This window comes from Balaenoptera acutorostrata, chromosome 9, assembly GCF_949987535.1.
Source record: "Balaenoptera acutorostrata chromosome 9, mBalAcu1.1, whole genome shotgun sequence".
Classification (NCBI taxonomy): domain Eukaryota; kingdom Metazoa; phylum Chordata; class Mammalia; order Artiodactyla; family Balaenopteridae; genus Balaenoptera; species Balaenoptera acutorostrata.
The window spans coordinates 10,410,799-10,429,550 of record NC_080072.1 but is presented as its reverse complement, the minus strand read 5'-3'; the positions used below and the strand labels follow the sequence as shown (position 1 = coordinate 10,429,550).

At 42.3% G+C, this 18,752-nt stretch overlaps 1 protein-coding gene across 1 annotated transcript in view; it reads right to left on the bottom strand.

Annotated features, from left to right (window-relative positions):
* DDB1 (damage specific DNA binding protein 1) overlaps positions 1-18,752 on the bottom strand; it is a 31,271-nt gene that overhangs the window by 11,315 nt on the left and 1,204 nt on the right. The window contains exons 2-18 of the mRNA XM_007174450.2: positions 18,423-18,571; positions 17,254-17,370; positions 16,688-16,909; positions 14,252-14,366; positions 13,314-13,411; positions 12,427-12,585; positions 11,728-11,811; positions 11,004-11,120; positions 10,298-10,400; positions 7,209-7,284; positions 7,005-7,113; positions 3,398-3,576; positions 3,142-3,305; positions 2,956-3,063; positions 2,588-2,795; positions 1,688-1,783; positions 1,468-1,579 (exon numbers count right to left, since the gene is read on the bottom strand). Coding sequence (XP_007174512.1) covers positions 1,468-1,579; positions 1,688-1,783; positions 2,588-2,795; positions 2,956-3,063; positions 3,142-3,305; positions 3,398-3,576; positions 7,005-7,113; positions 7,209-7,284; positions 10,298-10,400; positions 11,004-11,120; positions 11,728-11,811; positions 12,427-12,585; positions 13,314-13,411; positions 14,252-14,366; positions 16,688-16,909; positions 17,254-17,370; positions 18,423-18,571 — 2,216 coding nt within the window. The remainder of the gene's footprint in view (positions 1-1,467; positions 1,580-1,687; positions 1,784-2,587; positions 2,796-2,955; positions 3,064-3,141; positions 3,306-3,397; positions 3,577-7,004; positions 7,114-7,208; positions 7,285-10,297; positions 10,401-11,003; positions 11,121-11,727; positions 11,812-12,426; positions 12,586-13,313; positions 13,412-14,251; positions 14,367-16,687; positions 16,910-17,253; positions 17,371-18,422; positions 18,572-18,752) is intronic.

The following is an 18,752-nucleotide window of genomic DNA, read 5'->3' as shown; positions in this document are numbered from 1 at the left end:
GAGCATCAGGCAGGATCAGGGAACAGTGGCTGAGTCTGAACGAGGAAACCTTAAGGCTGGCCGCTTGCATGGAGCCTAAAGAACAGAGGGCTTCCAAGAGGACTCAGGGACCAAGGCTAAGGATCCAAGTTCCATATGGTATTGACACAGCAATCCAGAGCACCGCCAGAATCCAAGGGCATTAGAGAGCACTAACACAGTGATGCTACGACAAGCGAGAAACTCAGGCGCCCCAGTAAAGTGACAGGCTTCCACCTCTCTCCGTGGGAAGAGCAGGAGAGCACTGCAAATAAAAAGAAAAATGTAAAGACCTTCTACTCTGGATTAACGGAAGAAGCCATACCACAGATGTCTGCGAGCAAGGAAGGCAGAGAATACGTGGAATAAAACGATCAGCTAACATCTCCATTGGGTCTGTGATGTGCGGCCCCATACTGTGTAATAGTGGTTACCATTTTGCAGATGAGAAAACTGAAGTTGCCCAAGGTCATGCCGCTAGCAATAAGCTTCGGAGCCAATTCTGCCAGACTCCAAATCCCATGCTCTTACCTATTATACTGCACTGTTACCAATACCCTACACAAAGCACCCAAACTGATGTTGAGAGAAAAGGAATTATTCATCAGGCAAGGCTACCAAGTAGCAAAATCACTGACAGCCACGCTTACTCAAAGTTCTTCTCAAGCCTCTAATGAAGGCGCCAAATCCAGCTCACTGCCTGTTTTTATAAAGTTTTATTGGGGACTTCCCTGGTGGCGCAGTGGTTAAGACTCCGTGCTCCCAATGCAGGGGGCCTGGGTTTGATCCCTGGTCAGGGAACTAGATCCTACATGCATGCCTCAACTAAGGAGCCCGCAAGCCGCAACCAAAGGAGCCCTCAAACCGCAACTAAGGAGCCTGTCTGCTGCAACTAAGACCGAGGGCAACCAAATAAATAAATAAATACATACTTTTTTTTTTTTTTTTTTTAATAAAGTTTTGGGACTTCCCTCGTGGCGCAGTGGTTAAGAATCCACCTGACAATGCAGGGGACACGGGTTTGATCCCTGGTCCGGGAAGATCCCACATACCGCGGAACAACTAAGCCCGTGCGCCACAACTACTGAGCCTGCGCTCTAGAGCCTGTGCTCCGCAACAAGAGAAGCCACCGCAATAAGAAGCCCATGCACCACAACGAAGAGTAGCCCCTGCTCACCTCAGCTAGAGAAAGCCCGTGCACAGCAATGAAGACCCAATGCAGCCAAAAATAAATTAATTAATTAAAAATTTTTTTCTTAAATAAATAATAAAGTTTTATTGGAACCCAGCTATGCCCACCTGTTGTCTATGGCTGCCTTTGTAATGGCAGAGTTGAGTAGTTGTGACTGAGATCATATGACCTGCAAAGCCAGAACTATTTACTAGCTGAGCCTTTACAGAACAGTTTGCCCCGCTCTCACACCATCTTTCTTTGTCCACTGCCCTCACCTGGGTGCTGGCGCTGGGCCTCAGAGCAGTTGTGCCCCCACTCGTGTCCTGGACTTCAATACGGCTGGAGAGGACCCCGAAGCACTGGGACACCTCCTGGTAACAGATCTTCCTGTAGAACAAGTACAGAACAACAGGGCCCCCTCAGGAGAAGTCTGAGGCGCTCCACACCAACCCCCAGGGCACCCCTGCCCCTGCAGCTCCCCTACCCTGCCCTCACCTGGGAGATTCGTAGAGGGGAACTGTACGAATGTGCAGCTTCTGGATCTCATCAATGGTGCCAATGGTGAGGGTGCTGTTGTTGGCCAGTGCCAGGCTGGAAAGAAGGTTCTGGGTTTAGACTGAGTAGACCCAAGATAGGAAAGGATTCTACAAGGCAACTCCATAAGGGGAAGGAAAGCAAGGCAGAATTACACTAGCTTACCCCAGGGTAGTGGTCCTCAACTATGACTCTATGCTAAAACGCACCTGGGGAACATGCCTGGTCCTGCCCCTGAGATTTTCCTATTTAATTGGTCTGGTTGGGCCTAGGCTGAGATTTTTAACAGCTAACAATTTAATACTAAAGCATTCGAATATAGAACAGTGATGCTCAAACTATCAAACCATGCTGTAATCAGAATCAGCTAGGAGGCTTGTTAAACTAGACTGCTGGGCCCAACCCTGGAGTTTCTGATTCAGTGGACCCATGGGTGAGGCCTGAGAATTTACATTTCTAATGCGTTCCCAGGTAGTGCGGTGGCTGCCATGAGGAGCCACGCTTTGAGAAACCCTGCTCCAGGGGTATACATAAAGATCTCTGCATCAAGCGTTCTGAAACTTGACTCATCATTTGAATCGCCTAAGAGGTTTTCTAAAAATATAGATTCAGATCTAGGGCTCAACCCTAGATCCACTAAATCAAACTCTAAGAAGAATTCAAAAACAATTCTGTACATTTAAAAAGGCTTCCAAGGTGTTTCTACTGCATAGCCAAGATTTGCAAACCTCTGCTCTATACTTCCCATCTCAGCTGGTCACTGACTCTATCACTGGGAAAGGGCTGGAGGGGGAGGGTCTGAGGAAAACAACACGATGTCCTCACTCCTGGCTCTTGCTGAGGAAAGAAAAAGAGGCTCACCTGTCAGGGTAGCCATCTGAGTTGAGGGGACACATGTAGTTCACCTCCTTGAGGTTGACATTGGAGAAGACCAATTTGTGGTTGCTGCTGTAGATGACAGTGGGGCGGTCAGAGCAAGCAAAGACGTTGGTGGTAGAAAGAGAACGGAAAGTCCTCAATACAGTGGGCTGGGTGCCCAGAGTCACCTTCTTACGGTCGCTCAACAGGCCTACAGAAAGAACGGCATCCGGAGAAAAAAGGAAAGAAACGAAACAGGACGCACAGCTAGATTGTGAAGCTTCAAAAGCAGCACCCTGAGGCTAAGAACTCTGCCAACTCCAATACTCCAGATTTTCCGAAGAGCCCCTCAATCGAAGTGCTAGTCTCACCTGTCTCAATGTTGAGCCCAAAGTAGAAAAGCGCCCCATCTCCCAAGGCACAAAGGAGGTAGTGGCTACTCTCAAAGGTGGTCATCAGGATAGAACGAGGAATGATCTCTGTGGGAAAGAGGTACATTAAGTCCTTGTTCCAAATTCTGATTCTGATCCCAACCCACGTCCTTAAAAGAAACACACCTCCACCCAGCATCTCTTTGTGCAGTAGCTCAAAAGAGGGCAGCTTCGCGATTCGGGCTGAGATGTCTGTCCAGAGACCAATAGCACAAAGAGGGGACATTCCATTGCTGTCCCCTAAAGGGGTGATGTCCAAGCAGGCCACTTCGTGTTCCATCTCTGTGTGGCTGAACAAGGAAGAATATGGCAGAGGAAGGAATCCAAGGATCAAAGAAGTCCCAGACAACAGGGAGGGCAAAAAGAGCAGATAAACACACACCTGATCTGTCGGAGCTCCTGAGGATGGATCTGCAGGTAGTAGAGGGCCCTTCCCACGGCTACCACTACCTGGCTGCTATTGCAGGAGGCCACACTGATGTTCTTGCCCTGAGGCTCCTTCCACTCACTGACGAGAGCTTTGGGGTCTTGAGAGACCAACCTCACAGATGCTGAAGTGATCTAGAGAAAGAAGAGCAATGTCTCCAAGCCCCTGCAGGGATCTATACAGGGGTGAGAAGGTGGTAAATGCTGCCCTGGTGGAACCCTAAGAATAAGCTCCTCTGCCATATAGATATATTTTTCCAAAGTTCTGCAATGATTAATTACATGAAGGTGTCATTTTTAGCTGAAGCCCTTAAGAAGACTGGCTTCAGGGCTTCCCTGGTGGCGCAGTGGTTGAGAGTCTGCCTGCTAATGCAGGGGACACGGGTTCGAGCCCTGGTCTGGGAAGATCCCACATGCCGCGGAGCAACTGGGCCCGTGCGCCACAACTACTGAGCCTGTGCGTGTGGAGCCTGTGCCCCACAACGGGAGAGGCCGCGATAGTGAGAGGCCCGCGCACCGCGATAAGAGTGGCCCCGCTTGCCGCAACTAGAGAAAGCCCTCGCACAGAAACAAAGATCCAGCACAACCAAAAATAAATAAATAAATAAATAAATTTAAAAAAAAAAAAAAAAGAAGACTGGCTTCAGGCAGCTTACAGCTTACATACCTACAGGCAGAAAAAGAGAAGGCCTGTTTCTCTCTGAGTAAGGCTTGGGTAACACAACCTATGGAAAGGTATCGATGGAGTAAGACCTACAACTACAAGTCTAGCTGTTTTTCTCAACCCAAAAATCAGACCTCTAAAATATCCAAGTTCTGGGAATTCCCCGGCGGTCCAGTGGTTAGGACTCCGCGCTTTCACTGCTGAGGGCGTGGGTTCAATCCCTGGTCGGGGAACTAAGATCCTGCAAGCCATGCAGCACAGCCAAAAAAAATGAAATAAAATAAATAAAATATCCAAAATACACAAGTTCTTTACTATGTATGAATACATTTTATACATTTATTTCATCACTGAAATAAAACAAAAAGCAGGTTGATAACACTATTATGTATCAATACACCTTACTCATCAAAATTGAGTTTCTACTTAAAGAGGAAAGCCCTTCAGAATTATAAACACTATGCGGGACACAGAAACACTACAAGCTATTACTCATACTAATGAACTACAATGGGATTACATAATACTTCAAAGGGTTATTAGTCTTTCCATTTGGTAAAGAAGCCCATCATTGTAGAGAACAAACGTATGGACACCAAGGGGGGACAGTGGCGGGGGGTGGGTGGTGGTGGGATGAATTGGGAGATTGGGATTGACATATATACAATAATATATATAAAATAAATAACTAATAAGAACCTGCTGTATAAAAAAATAAAATAAAATTCAAAAAAAAAGACATCACTATAAAGACAAGTCTCAAAAAAAAAAAAAAGTATATGAGAAGGCTCATTTAGAGGGTTAGAAAGAAAGTTAGAAAAGAGGGAAGTGGACAGAAGCTCAGGAAGGACACATCTCAAGAAAGAGGCAGCAGCTACTGGAATGTGCACCCAATTTAGTAGGAGAGGTCATATCGGGCAGCCTGCAGTGAAGACAGGAGAAGGAAGACAGCCAGTGTAGACAGACTTTTTTGATTCCAGAATCTAGATGAAGACGGAGATGGGGCAATAGCTGGAGGGAAGTCCTGGGGTCTAGAAGGTATTTTTTTAAGGCCAGCAAGGTCTATGTGTAATTCAAAGCTAGAGGAGCCAAAGGGGGAGGGGTGGTTGTCTTCAAGCCCCAGTGCAGGGTCTAGAGGACCAAGGACAGGGTGTGATGCCAAGCCGAGGCTGCAGGATCACAGCTCTGAGAAAGGAAAGGCTCTAGTTTGGGAGAGATCAGAAAGCAGAACTCTGGTTTCATACACAGAAAATGTGGTCCTTTTGATGGCTGAACAAAGGTGTTTCAGAAGCTTCAATGGGGAAGACTAAAGATTTTAATTAAAAACCTAATACTGCCCTTGAAAAAAAAAGAAGAAACTCATCATTAGTAATAATTGGGTTGGTATAAAATAGGAAATCAGCTTTTGAAGGGTCTGGTCTAGTGTAAATTATAAAACCAGGGCAGCAGCATAATTCTGAAAATCAAAAAAAAAAAAAAGGAAAGCCCTTTAACAGATATGTGAGTTGGGGCCAGTATTCAGGCCACCAGTTAGAAAACACTGACAAAGCGATGAGTCAGTAACTGGGCACTTCCCACATTTGTTCAACAAACTGACAGAAGCTTCCCTCTGGTTTTTACCAAACCCACCACTGCCTGTTGCCTAAAAGGAAGACCAAGAGGATAAAAAGATAGAGACAGTTCAATAGTCCTCAGGCCCTCAAGTGCTATACCTGCCACAGGTAAATCACTGACTCTGCTCAGTGTGGAGAACGGCTCAAAAGGTGAGGAGGGTGTGCAAAAAACCAAGAGCATCATGGTCACTCCAAACTTAAAAAGACCACCAGGCGCTGAGAGGTGCAAAGAAATCAGGCTCTCACAGCTAACAAAAGTGCCAAAAGGCTATATGCCCCCCATATCACAGAAAGATTTAAAAAATAAGGATCTGAACAGAGTTAGAACTCTGATTATAATAATTAGTACCTTGTAAGTGCTGCCAAAAGTCATATATGGACGGTAGCCTATGACTAGTTTTTTTTCTTCTTTGTGCTTTTCAGTATTCTCCAAACAAGTATATACTAACTACTGCTATAACACGGGGAAAAAAATGTGTCTCAGAAGACAGGATATAATTAGTGTGAAAACGATATACCCCTGCCCACCCCCCAAAAAATATATATATAATGATCCCATCCATAAAAGAAAATGTGAATAAACACAATATACAGTCATCCCTCAGTATCTGCAGGGGACTGGTTCCAGAATCCCCCAGCCAATACCAAAATCCGCAGATGCTCAAGTCCCTTATATAAAATGGAACAATAATTGCTTATAAACTACTCACATCCTTAAGTGTACTTTAAATCATCTCTAGATTAATTATAATACCTAATATAATGTAAATGCTATGTAAATAATTGTAAATACAGTGTAAATGATACGTAAATAGCTGCTGGTGCACAGCAAATTCAAGTTTTGCTTTCTGAACTTTCTGAAGTTTTTTTTCCCCATTTTTTTTTTTTTTTCGGCCATGCCACTTGGCTTGCAGGATCTTAGTTCCCTAACCAGGGATGGAAGTGAAAATACCAAGTCTTAACCACTGGACCACCAAGGAATTCCCACCCCAAATATTTCTGATCCACGGTTGGTTGAGTCCGTGTATTACGAAACCCACAGATACAAAGGGCCGACCGTACATACATTTGCAAAGAAAAATTAAAGCTAAAAGGAACAACTCCAAAGTTAAAAGAGTTAAGTTGCTCTCAGTAGTGGGTGATTAGGTAATTTCAATTTTTTCCCTAGCCTTTTTACATTACTTTTAGAGCCATAAAAATTGACTTCAAAAATCCGGTGGTACCCTGTACTGCACTCCAGGTCAAATTCAAGGGTAAATGAGGCCCGCCCTTTTCTCCGTTACTACCTGGATGAGTTGTTGATGAGCCACGTTGCCACAGAAGAAAGTCTGCTGATCGTCCACAAAACCCATCAGTTCGGTTTCTTCCACTTCCTCTCCGTTTAACATGAGAACTCTGCAGCAGAATGGAAGGCCAGGGTCAGCCAGACCAGCTGCCCCACCTTGCAACCTTCACATGAGCACCTGGAGCTGGCACCAGACTCATCTTACCTTGTCTGGCCCACAAAAGAGAGCACCAAAGTGTCATCAGTCTCCCGATTAGGATCAGACCGCAGGGGCCACAGGCCTGGAACAGAGATCAAAGATTAAGAGGCACAGCACAGACCAACACTCGGCTCCCACAATCTAAGGAAGGAGCAGCCTAACCCCACGGGAAGAGCGAGAAATTTGGCGTCAGTCCTGAGATGAAATACCCACTCTGTTCCTCCTTGGCTTTAAGACTCTGAAGAAGTTAGATATTTTTAAAGCTGTTTGAGCCTGACATTTTTAAGTTTTTCATTTGATTTTGCATAGGATAATTCATTTCCATGACTCAAAGTCAAAAATTATTTTTTACTTTTTTAAAAATTTATTTTAATTTTGGCTACGTTGGGTCTTCGTTGCTGCACACGGGCTTTCTCTAGTTGTGTCGAGCGGGGGCTACTCTTTGTTGCAGTGCGCGGGCTTCTCACTGCAGTGGCTTCTCTTGTTGCGGAGCTTGGGCTCTAGGCACACGGGCTTCAGTAGTTGTGGCACGTGGGCTCAGTAGTTGTGGCTCGCGGGCTCTAGAGCACAGGCTCAGTAGTTGTGGTGCACGGGGTTAGTTGCTCCATGGCATGTGGGATCTTCCCGGACCAGGGTTCGAACCTGTGTCCCCTGTATTGGCAGGCGGATTCTTAACCACTGAACCACCAGGGAAGTCCCAAAATTTATTTTTTAAATATTTAACACAGAAGTCTCACCCCTACACCTCTCCTTCCAACCTAGCCCCAAAATAAGTAAACAATAATAGTTTACCCTTCCAATTCTTTTTAATTTAGGAAAATAGGTAAACACTGTGTTGCAAGCCAACATATACAATAGCCTATCACAAACTCCACCTTGTTTTTTCATCTAATACATGCCTGAGCCCTTATCAGAACAGAACAGTTTCTTGTTTTTGACATCTGCACAGTATTTAATTGTATGGATGTAACAGTTTATTAGTTAGTTCCCACTGATGGACCCTTTTTCAGTATATTGCCACAATATACAATGCCACAATGAGTAATCTTGTATTTATGTCATTTTATACATATAAAGGTCTATGGGCTAGATGCCCAGAACTGGGCTTGCGCGGCAAATCACTAAATGCAGTTGTAGTTTCTGTAGACATTTTCAGTGAGCATGCTCATTTTCTCACAGCCTCACCAACACAATGCGTTGTCAAACTTGGATTTGGGCATCTGGTAAAGTATAGTATCGCTATTTTGTTTTGATTCGCACTTCTCTTATTATAAGTTAGGCTTGTTACCTGTCCATTCATGAACTTTGCTAATTTGGGGGCAGGAAATTTCGTGGTCTTTCTAGAAATTTTTTATGAATTAAGAGAGATTAGGCCTTTGCCTATAAGATGAACTACAAATGTTTTTTTTTTTTTTTTTTTTTTGAACTACAAATGTTTTTATCCAATTTGCCATTTCTTCTAACTTAGCTTACAGTGTTTTGTTTTTGCCATGCAGAAGTGTTCTATTTTTATGCTGATGAATTTATTAATCTTTCTTTTTGGCTTCTGTACTTTTGAGTCATTGTTTGACTATCCCCACTCCAAAATTAGAAAGGAATTCACCACCTTTTTCTTTCAGCTTTTGTATGGCTTCATTTTTTTACATTAAGTCTTTGATCCATTTAGATTCTAACAAGATATACATTGCACAGTATGGATCCAAACTTATCTTTTCCCAAATGACTCCAGTTATCCCAACACCATTTATTCAAAAGAATTATCTTTACCTTACCGACTTGAGATACCACCACTTTCGTACACTAAAGTCCCACATACAGTTGTGTCTATTTCGGGACATTTGCGTCTGCCCATGGGACTCTTGCCTATTCATGCACCAAAACCACACTTTTAATTTCTAAGGTTTAATAGTACATTTTTATATCTGGTAGGACTAGGCCCGTCTCATTGCTCTTTTTTAAGTTTTCCTAACTTTTCTTGCTGCTTCTGTTTCCCATTTGGACTTTGACTTGCCCAGGCCAAAGAAAAAAACCCTATTGATATTTTTACTGAAATACATTAAATATAAAAATCAGAGAGAAAAAGCTTTATAATGTTAATTTATAAGACCTTGGCATGTCTTTTTCATTTGATCAGTCTATCCTTTTAATCCTTTAAGAGTATCTTAAAGTTTTCCTTACATAGATTTTGCACAATTCTTGTTAAACTTATTCCTTGTTTTATCTTTTTATTGCTATTGTAAATTGGCTCTTTCCCTCTACTACACCTTCTAATTGTGTTTTTACATGAAAACTATTGATTTCAGTACATTAATTTTATATCCTACCTTAATGAATTCTTGTCTGTAGTTAGCTTTTCAGTTGATTCTCTTGAGTTTTGTAGTTTTATGATCTCTTCCTAATTCATAAACCTCTATTTTTTTATTAATATGTTCTCATCCTCTTACTTTTTTATATTCTGAATTACTTTTTTTAAGATGTGCCTCCTATATACTACTTTGAATTAATTTTTGCCTTATGATCCAATCTGATCATCTTTTTCTTATAACAGGTGAGTTTAGCCCATTTATGTTTACTGGTATCAGATATCTGCTACATGAGTTACTCATACAGATGTTTGATATCAGTTCTGTCATATTATTTTAGGTTATGTTTACTGTTTGTATATTATAAAAGTCTTTCACTATGTAGTCTTTCTTTGATCTTTTTGATTATTATAGTTCTCCTGGAATTTACAAAGATCTGGACTTTTGTTCTAGAAGTTACCTTTACATGTACATCTTTCTATGATATTCTCAGTCTCCTCTCTCTTTAGGGATTCTATCAGTTCCCTTACATAAACAACATTAAATTTCACTTGTAATCTTTCTTCCACCATTCCTCTACTCCATTATCCAATTTTGGTCAATAGTCTCTTTAAGTTTACTCTGGAACTTTTCAATATATTTAAGCATCTACCGCTTATTTGGCATTATGACTTTTTTTACTCTTCATTTGATCTGCTTTCCTCTAGCTCCCCCCGGAAGTGTCTTCATGACATGTAATGAGGCCAAAGTCACTCAAATAAGATCTGCATCCTATGTCCACCAAAAGGGTACCTTTGATGCCTGGCAAGTCAATGCTGGCATGCTCGTGGATTCCAATTCCATTCCGGATGATCCGCAAGGAGCCTTCCTTGAAAGCCCCAGAGCAAGTGACCAGCTGCAAGTAGAGAAAAGGTTTCTAAATAAGCCCCTCCAGACTGGGGCAACTAGACTGATGCTCAGAAAGTAAACAAGCTATACCTAAATCCAAGGACCCTTTGTTGTGGAGCTAGGTTTGAGGATGCAGACTTAGCAGAGGTTGATCTCCAAAGTCTCTCAAATTTATCAAGCAGACAGGATGTCCTAGTCCAAGAAGCAAAAGGCTCCTACCACTATTCCTAGCAAGCTTGTTTCCACCCTGGGAACTTAGTTTACTGGAAAGAGCACAGGATCTGAAGGCAGACATACCTGCCATTTAGTAGTTATGTAACCTTGGACAAGTTGCTTAATCCTCCTCAGCCTTAAGTTTCCTCACTTCTGAAATGGCCAAGAATCCCTATCTAACACAGTGCTTGTGTGATTATAGATAATGTATGTAAAGTGCCTGGCAGACCAAGATAGGCACTCAATAAATGGTAGTTATCCTCACATCACTGGAATTAGTGAGTGAGGCTCTTAAAAGTTATCTGCAGTGCACACTCCCCATTCTAGCTAAGCAGACCCAGGAGGACACAGTTTGAGTGGGCATACCAACTATCCCTTTCCAGGATGACCCCCTTACCTGTCCCTGCCCCTGCCTCTCCAGGTCCACCACACACATGTCCACAATGGGTCCTAAATTGGTAAAGGTTTCCATGGCCACTACATAGGAGCCTTGTTCGTTGCTGTCAACATTGAGCTGAAAAAGAAAGAACAATGCTAGTCCTAGAATGCTCCAGACCCACCCTAAAGAGAGAGTTATCATCCAAAAGAAACTCAACCCTAGTAGATCTTCTTATGCTCTAAGATCTTATGCTCTTACGGATGCTTCTTATGCTCTACTGGACGCTTCTAGAAGGGAACTGCTAAGGAACATGGTTATCCTACAGGTGACCCACTAACCAGCCAGGGATTGCTAATCTGGCATCCCATGGATGGATTTCAGAGGAACAGCTGGAAATTAATATAAAATGTTTGCATGCATTCTTCTGCAGAGAAGGTTCAAATTCTCATATTCTAGAGGGGATCAAATACATTAGACTATGACCTATTTGAAGGTAGAAGCTAGTTCTTGTTCATCATTGTATCCATAGTACCTAGCACCTTGCCTGGCATATTTGTTGAATGAACATTTAGGACAAAGAGCTAGTCAGGGTGGGATGCTAAATCAACCAAGTAGAAAGGTGGATAGTAGGCATATGCATGAACTGAAAAAACTCTGAGAGGTACTAAACACAGAAAGAACTTAATGAAGAAGCAGTGAAGACTGCAAAAAAGAAGCCAAAAAGAAGAAAATGTCTTCTCACCTTCACAAGCTGGGAGTCACCAAGGCGAGACCCGACAAACACAACGCCGTTATCAAGGTACGTCAAACATTCAGCAATAGAGGTCTAAAAGAAAATCAACGGCATGAAAGACATGAGAATGGACTTCACGTGGGATCCAGACACCGTCCTACCCACCTCTCAGACACGTGCTGAGAAAAATCACACCTGCAGTCATGATTCCCAAAACAATTCTCCATTTCAAATCCCCAGGTCACATTCAACAATCATTCCTAAATCTCTGAAGTTTGTGACTCTTCATTTATCACATCCCTATAATCAGAAAAATCAATAATCTGTCTTGCAGGTGCCTGCTCCAAATAATCATTTTAATCCCAACAGCTCCAGTCTCTTCAAAATAGCTAGAGATCTCTAAAATTTGCTACATTGTTCTTAACAATACTTTTTTAGAACGTCCCCCCATAACTGAGTATCAGCCTTAGATTAACCTTTAATTCTACAGTGTATCCTTTTTGTTTCTCTTTTTTTTAATACTTGAGGTATTACCCCACTGCCTGTGAGATTCTCGAGAATCTACTCATTCAAAAACCAACTTCCACGGCAGGACTGAGCATTTGTTGTTGGGTGTTAAGTAATATAATTCCCAGTTGCAGTTTGGGACCACCCATCTGGGGTCACTAGGCACTGAGGAGAATGTAGAAGAGGAGGGACAGGGCCTACCTCCCCAAGCAGTTCCACTCGGAGATCCTTGAGGGTGACGGTGCCATCCATCTGTTCCTCCTTCTCCAAAAGCAGCATGAAGAGCCGTCCTTCCATGTCTCCCAGCAGATAGCGGGAGCCATTGGGGTCCACGCGATTGTGACACACAATTGTGCTTTGCTGCCAAGAGGGAAGACACAGTCATTAGAGATTAAGCGTCCTCCACAACCAGAGAATAAACCCTAGCAGACCATTCCCTTTACCAAACCCAGCCACTTCATGAGCAAGGAATCCACTCAGCTCACATTACATGTGTGACCAAAAATGAGGACGTTTTATTTTGAAGACAATGTTCTGAGGAGCTCAACATACTTTAAATGTTTACTCACATATTATTTTACTGGAATACAAATACATAAAAGAGGAGGCAGCTGTAAGTATTGACTGGACTATGCAGCTACCACAGATTTTGTTATTTATCCTCAAAAAAAGAAAATATAATTAAGCTTTTAAGCCTTCATTTCTATGACTTGAAATTTTAAGGTGTAATTTTTTATGACTAATTTTTTAAGTCTATATATATTTTTCACTATATTATTTACCTGATTTGAGCTCCAAAAACATTAACATTCATTAGAATACCCGAAATTTTTCCGTTCTTCAAATTGCCCCAATGAATGGAAAGGATAAACCAAATTTTGATTATTATTTCTCTCCCTTAGTTAGCAAGCAAGCTCTTTGTAAGCAACACCAAGCCAATCTCTTTGTATTCCCAATGACCAACACAACATCTTATATACATAGTGAATAATGTGACAGATAACTCTGAATCCCCTTCTGACAAATGGTGGGGAAAGGAAGGGGGGGAACAAGCAGAAAGAAGAAAAAGGGAAAAGAATGCTGCTCACCTTAATGATGGGAGGGGCAATCGCCAGATATTTGTCACCGTTGTGATAGGTGATTGATTCCTGTCCAATGATGATGGCGCCTCCAAAAGGCTCTGGGACTGCAGGAGAAAGAGTAGCATTAAAATGTTCAGCATTTGGGACCTGCCAAACCCTGAGGCAGCAAGGGCACTGATCCAGCTATCTCTGAGGCAAACTTGAAGATAATCATTTTGTAGACATCAAAGTCCAGGGAACATGATAACCTTTTTCTGAGATTACTGTCTTAGAAATTGCAGGCTGCCCACTCTGTACTCCTGGTCGTATTTTTATTGCCACTCTTTCGGAGTTTCTGAGATTTTTTTCCTTGTTCCTTAGCTTCATTTCCCCCATTATCAGGCCTACCATATAGAAGAGCCAATTTGCACTTAATAGTTTTAAAACTTCTCTACTAGGTGAAACACACAACAGTGTTGGGGGAAGAATATAGGATAAAGAGCAAAGATGTCTGGATTCCAGCCTAGGCTTTGTCAGTGAGGCACAGGCATGGGCAAGTCCCTCGGCCTTGTTTCCTCATCAATGAAATACAGGAGCCAGATAAAATAAGCTCTATTGGTCCCCTTCAGTTTTTTTTAATTTTTGCCCAACAATAAAATAATGAGACTAACTTCCATATGCCACTCTGCAAATCAATCTCATTGTTCTAGTTAACCTCACCACCCCAAATAAAGGAAAGTTATACTTTTGGGGGAAGGGTAAAAAACAAGACAATCCCAAAGACAGAAATGCAAAAAACAAAGGGAAGCACATTTACAGATAGGAGACATAAGGGAGGGCTGAACAATGCATGTGCTCAACAGCACTGGAGCGCTGAGATGAAGGGCAGAGAAGGTGAGGAAGGAGCAATAGGGAACTGGCCCAGAAGTGGGGCAGAGGCAAATTTCCCAAATCCCCCAACAAACCTGCAATCACCATGGAAGCTTCAGCTTCTACGTTTTCTTGTTTCCAAGGGCCCTTATTGAACTCCTTCTCTCGGAGAGACACCTCATAGGTTTTTACGTGCCGCCCCTGAGGGTCCTAGGTGAGGAAAGGTAGAATCGTTAGTCCCTACGAAGGGTGCCCTGGGCTGGAGAGGGGCCCTGAAAGGGACAGCATCTGACCCTCCTGTCACGCCAGCCTTCCCAACCTTATCCATCAGCACGCTAACGGCCACCAGCTAAGCTTGTGACAGTCTGGGTAGACTGTGACTGAGGCCAACTGTTTCTAACAATTGAACCAACAAAGAGAGATTTAAAAATTAGAAAAATGAACTTGTCACGCTGTACTAACCACTACAGAGATATAATGTACATATGTGTACATTTGTGTGTGTATACGTACATATATTAGATATATATATATATATTCTCTGGTCCTTATCTTCAAGGAACTTATAAAATAGCTAAAGAGGAAAAACAAACACATTGAGAAGTGAAACACATCTAACAAATTTTTAAAATTTGTTTGATACAAATGAGAACCTACTGTACAGCACAGGGAACTCTACTCAATGCTCTGTGGTGACATAAATGGGAAGCAAATTCAAAAAAGAGGGGATATATGTATACGTATAGCTGATTCACTGTGCCGTACAGTAGAAACTAACACAACACTGTAAAGCAGCTATACTCCAACAAAAATTTTTTTAAAATAAAATAAAAATCAATTACAGTCTAAAAAACAAATCCGTTTGATACAATTCTCAGATGCATTCTGATAGGGTGACGGTAAAGAGCAGAGCATGCTGCTCCTCTAAAGTTAGTAGAAACCTCCAATCCTGACGCTGTCAACACCATCTTCCCCTCCTTTTTTTGAATCATGACTCACTTCAGACCTGGAGCTATCAAAGACACCTTTAAGAGACTAGAAGAGCCGGCATGGGGCCAGTGGAGGGTGGCCTCATCAAAGGCCAGACCAAGCTCTAAGAAGTTATGGAAGGAATCTGACAGCGTGTTTCAGGGCAGGGCCCACATCTTCATCATTGTTACAGCTCCTGAAGCACTCTGCATGACTACCTTTCACATGGTATTTTCCTTCTTTTTTTTTTTTTTTTTAAATTTTGGCCACACCATGTGGCTTGACGGATCTCAGTTCCCCCACCAGGGATTGAACCCGGGCCACAGCAGTGAAAACGCTGAATCCTAACCACTAGACCACCAAGGAACTCCCTCACGTGGTGTTTTTCAAATTGACTTTTGGGCACAAAACAGGAGAAAAAATCATTTTTAGTTGATGAAAAGATTTTCCCATCAATGATCAGGGGTAAGACTCAACTTCACCATAAATTCAAGCTGGGGTTTGGATTTGGGCCTCTGAGACACACATACGGAAATGAAGATCATTCACAACCCACAGCCCTGAGGCTGCACAGAGTCAGCCTTGAATAACCAACATCAATGTTTTAATGACCTGATATTTACAAAACTGAAGAAGTGAGAGAGATTCCAAGTTATTATTTCAGACCTGATATTTAATGTATTGTAAATAAGATTAAACAAAATCTCCTAAACTGGTTTCAACCTATTCAAATGAACTTTGTATCAACCAGCCTCAAAACTACAGCACTTACTGTGACACTAAGAAATACAAAAAAATACATCAGCATTTCCAATACTTAACACAGTGTTTAAAAACTGTTTACATGCTCACACACAGTACTACAGTACTTAGATTTGGACTAAACTTTCTTCCATCATTTATTCAACCACATGCTAGTGAAATAACCTCATACTGTATGGCCCTTTGTTAAAAGGCTGAGGTATTACCAAGACACAAGCATATTAGTCTGGTGCTCTGCCACCCTGCCCCCACCCCACACCCCCTCAACAGATCTAGCCCAGAGAACAGCTGCCCAGGATCAGCTCTACAAAAGTTTTAGGCACAGACTAAAATAGAAGTCAAGAGCCAGCGGTCACCAGAAAGTGAGTGCTGATCAAAATGTACCTCTTCTTGGAAGACACATAAAGCATCCCCAAGACATTTTCTCACTGCTTGTAAGGGAATTTCCAGATCATTTCTTTACAGCTAAGTTTTAATAAACCCCTAGCATGCCAGTAAGAGACAAAGTATAAACTGGGTCACCCTATAAAATCTCCAAGGCCCACAACCAGAGTGTAATCTCAGGATTAAAGCCTGCTACAGGCCCCAGACTGCTTCCTGCCTCCACGATAAGTACTTCTTCTCTCAAGGTGCAACCAAAACCTGACACATATTAATTATATCATTCAAAACATTTCAGGACAAATACATTAAACACTTCTGCCTACCCTACCATGACATCCAGACATTCTGATTAGCAAAAATGAACTCCCACTGTGCCAAACCATACAGCTTCTCCCTCTCTCCTCCTGCTCCAGTACCTGGTAGACAAAGCAGATGGTAGGTGCTTGGCAACCATATAGGAACTTGACGTCAATAACATGCAACTCCTCCAGGCGGATGTTAAAGGCCTTGAGCTCTTTATTGTCCCGGTCTAGTGGAATAACCTTGAAAAGGCCATCATAGAGTCGCAGGCCAATCATTCGGCACTCGGGGTCAATGATGCCAATAATGCCCGTCTCTGAGGGGCGGCCAATTCGGTCCTGAGAAATAAAACTGGGGTTAGGGAAGTACCTCAAACACCCAGAGTAACAGAGAACGCTGGGCACCACCTTCCCAGGATGATTTTAAGAGTGGCAATAAAACTAGTGGCGTCTTTTTGACATGTCAGGACGCCCAAATGCCAGTGTACACCTTTTTGCAAAACACTGAATCTCAGTGAATTATTACCTTCTCCCTTGGACTCTGAGTAAACTACAGAAGTCCTTAGTGTTTTCTCCTTGTTTCTCTGATCACACAGAGAGCTGCCCCAGCACTACAATTTTCTTCACCAAATCATGACAACCCTACCTGGAAAACTCTCATCAGCCTGAAGCAGCCACCTCACCTGGACATTGCCATGCGCTCGCGTTATGATGTCAATGCTCTCGCCACTCTGCTTATACTCCAAGATGCAGGCATTGTACTTAGCTGTCAGGATAAACAGTAGGTCCTTGCTCTCCCCCTGGAAACCAACATCATACTATCAAAAGAGGTTTCTTTTGAAAACAGGAATACTTGTCTAGCCTTTAATCATTCTTTAAGCATATTAAATTCTTCAAGAATTTTCTTTTCTCCCTGAAAAAACCCCACGGTAAGTATGTAACACACATTAGTTACGCACACACCCTAAGGGTGTGTACAGAAAGGCCAGAACTGAAGCTGGTAAACATCTAGTCTACTTTCATGATTCTTCATCTCTGCTCTACATATAATGTATTCATCTAGTTCCACGTCAGCTAATCTCAATTACTCCATTCAAATTCTGAAAGATAAATGTAACGCCTCCTCTAATCCCCTCCAAGTACATGGAAAAAGAAAAAAAAAATGTGAACAAAGGAAGCTGAAGTGCATCTACAAAGTCTCTCTTACTTATTAACACAGACCCCAACAAAGTGAGTATTTTGTTCAAAGGGTTATAATTTAAATTTTGAACCCACTGCTTCCCCATCAGATTCACTTACAGATGGAAACAGTCGAATTATAATAACAATAATAATTTGATGATGTGCTAACAGTGAATGCTTGTTATGTGCTACGTCCTGTTATTAAATCACTTAATCTTGACAATAACCCAGAAGACTGGATACTGTTATCCCCATTTTGCAGATGGGGAAATAAGGCTCTGAAAGGTTAGATGACACCCAAAATTAGATTTAATAAGGAATAAAGCCAGTACTGCCCTAACTCTAGAGCCTACTCTCTGAATCATTATGATGACCCACAGGATGGTGACACACATTTCAAACTGCTTTAATATTCCCTTCTAAAAAGTCAACTTGATAAAAAAAAAAAGTCAACTTGATAAATTTTTCCCTAGCAAATCTCTCCTTCTGTTTCTTGGAAGCTTTTTAAATAAGAATATAAATTGAAATCTGCCATTCAAAAAGAGAAGAGTTTCTCTCCTAAGCCTTATTGCACCCATCCTAAGCAAGCAGTGACATAAAACAACATAAACCCGACTACAACTAATAGTTCTCCCTTTGTTGCTGTGCCCAACCAACCCAGAGCACTTACCTTGGGCCTGAAAAGCTCCATGACAGCAATCTTCCCATACATGCCCACCTCTTTGACGGGCCGAAGCCCCTCAGCAGTGACCACATAGATCTCTAATCTCGTATTTTTGGCAATCAACAGGTTCAAGTCTTCAGCTGAAGTAAAGTGTCCTGAAAGAGCAGATCCTCTAATTTTTGAAGCTAAAGCACTATCTAAGTAATCCTATCACTTCTACCTAAAACCTCCTGAATTCTCGATTTACTTCACATATTTCTCCGGTTCCCTCCATTCACTCCCTTCTCACCAAATCCTCAGAGTCTCACTTCACACATTCAAGAACGCTACTTCCCT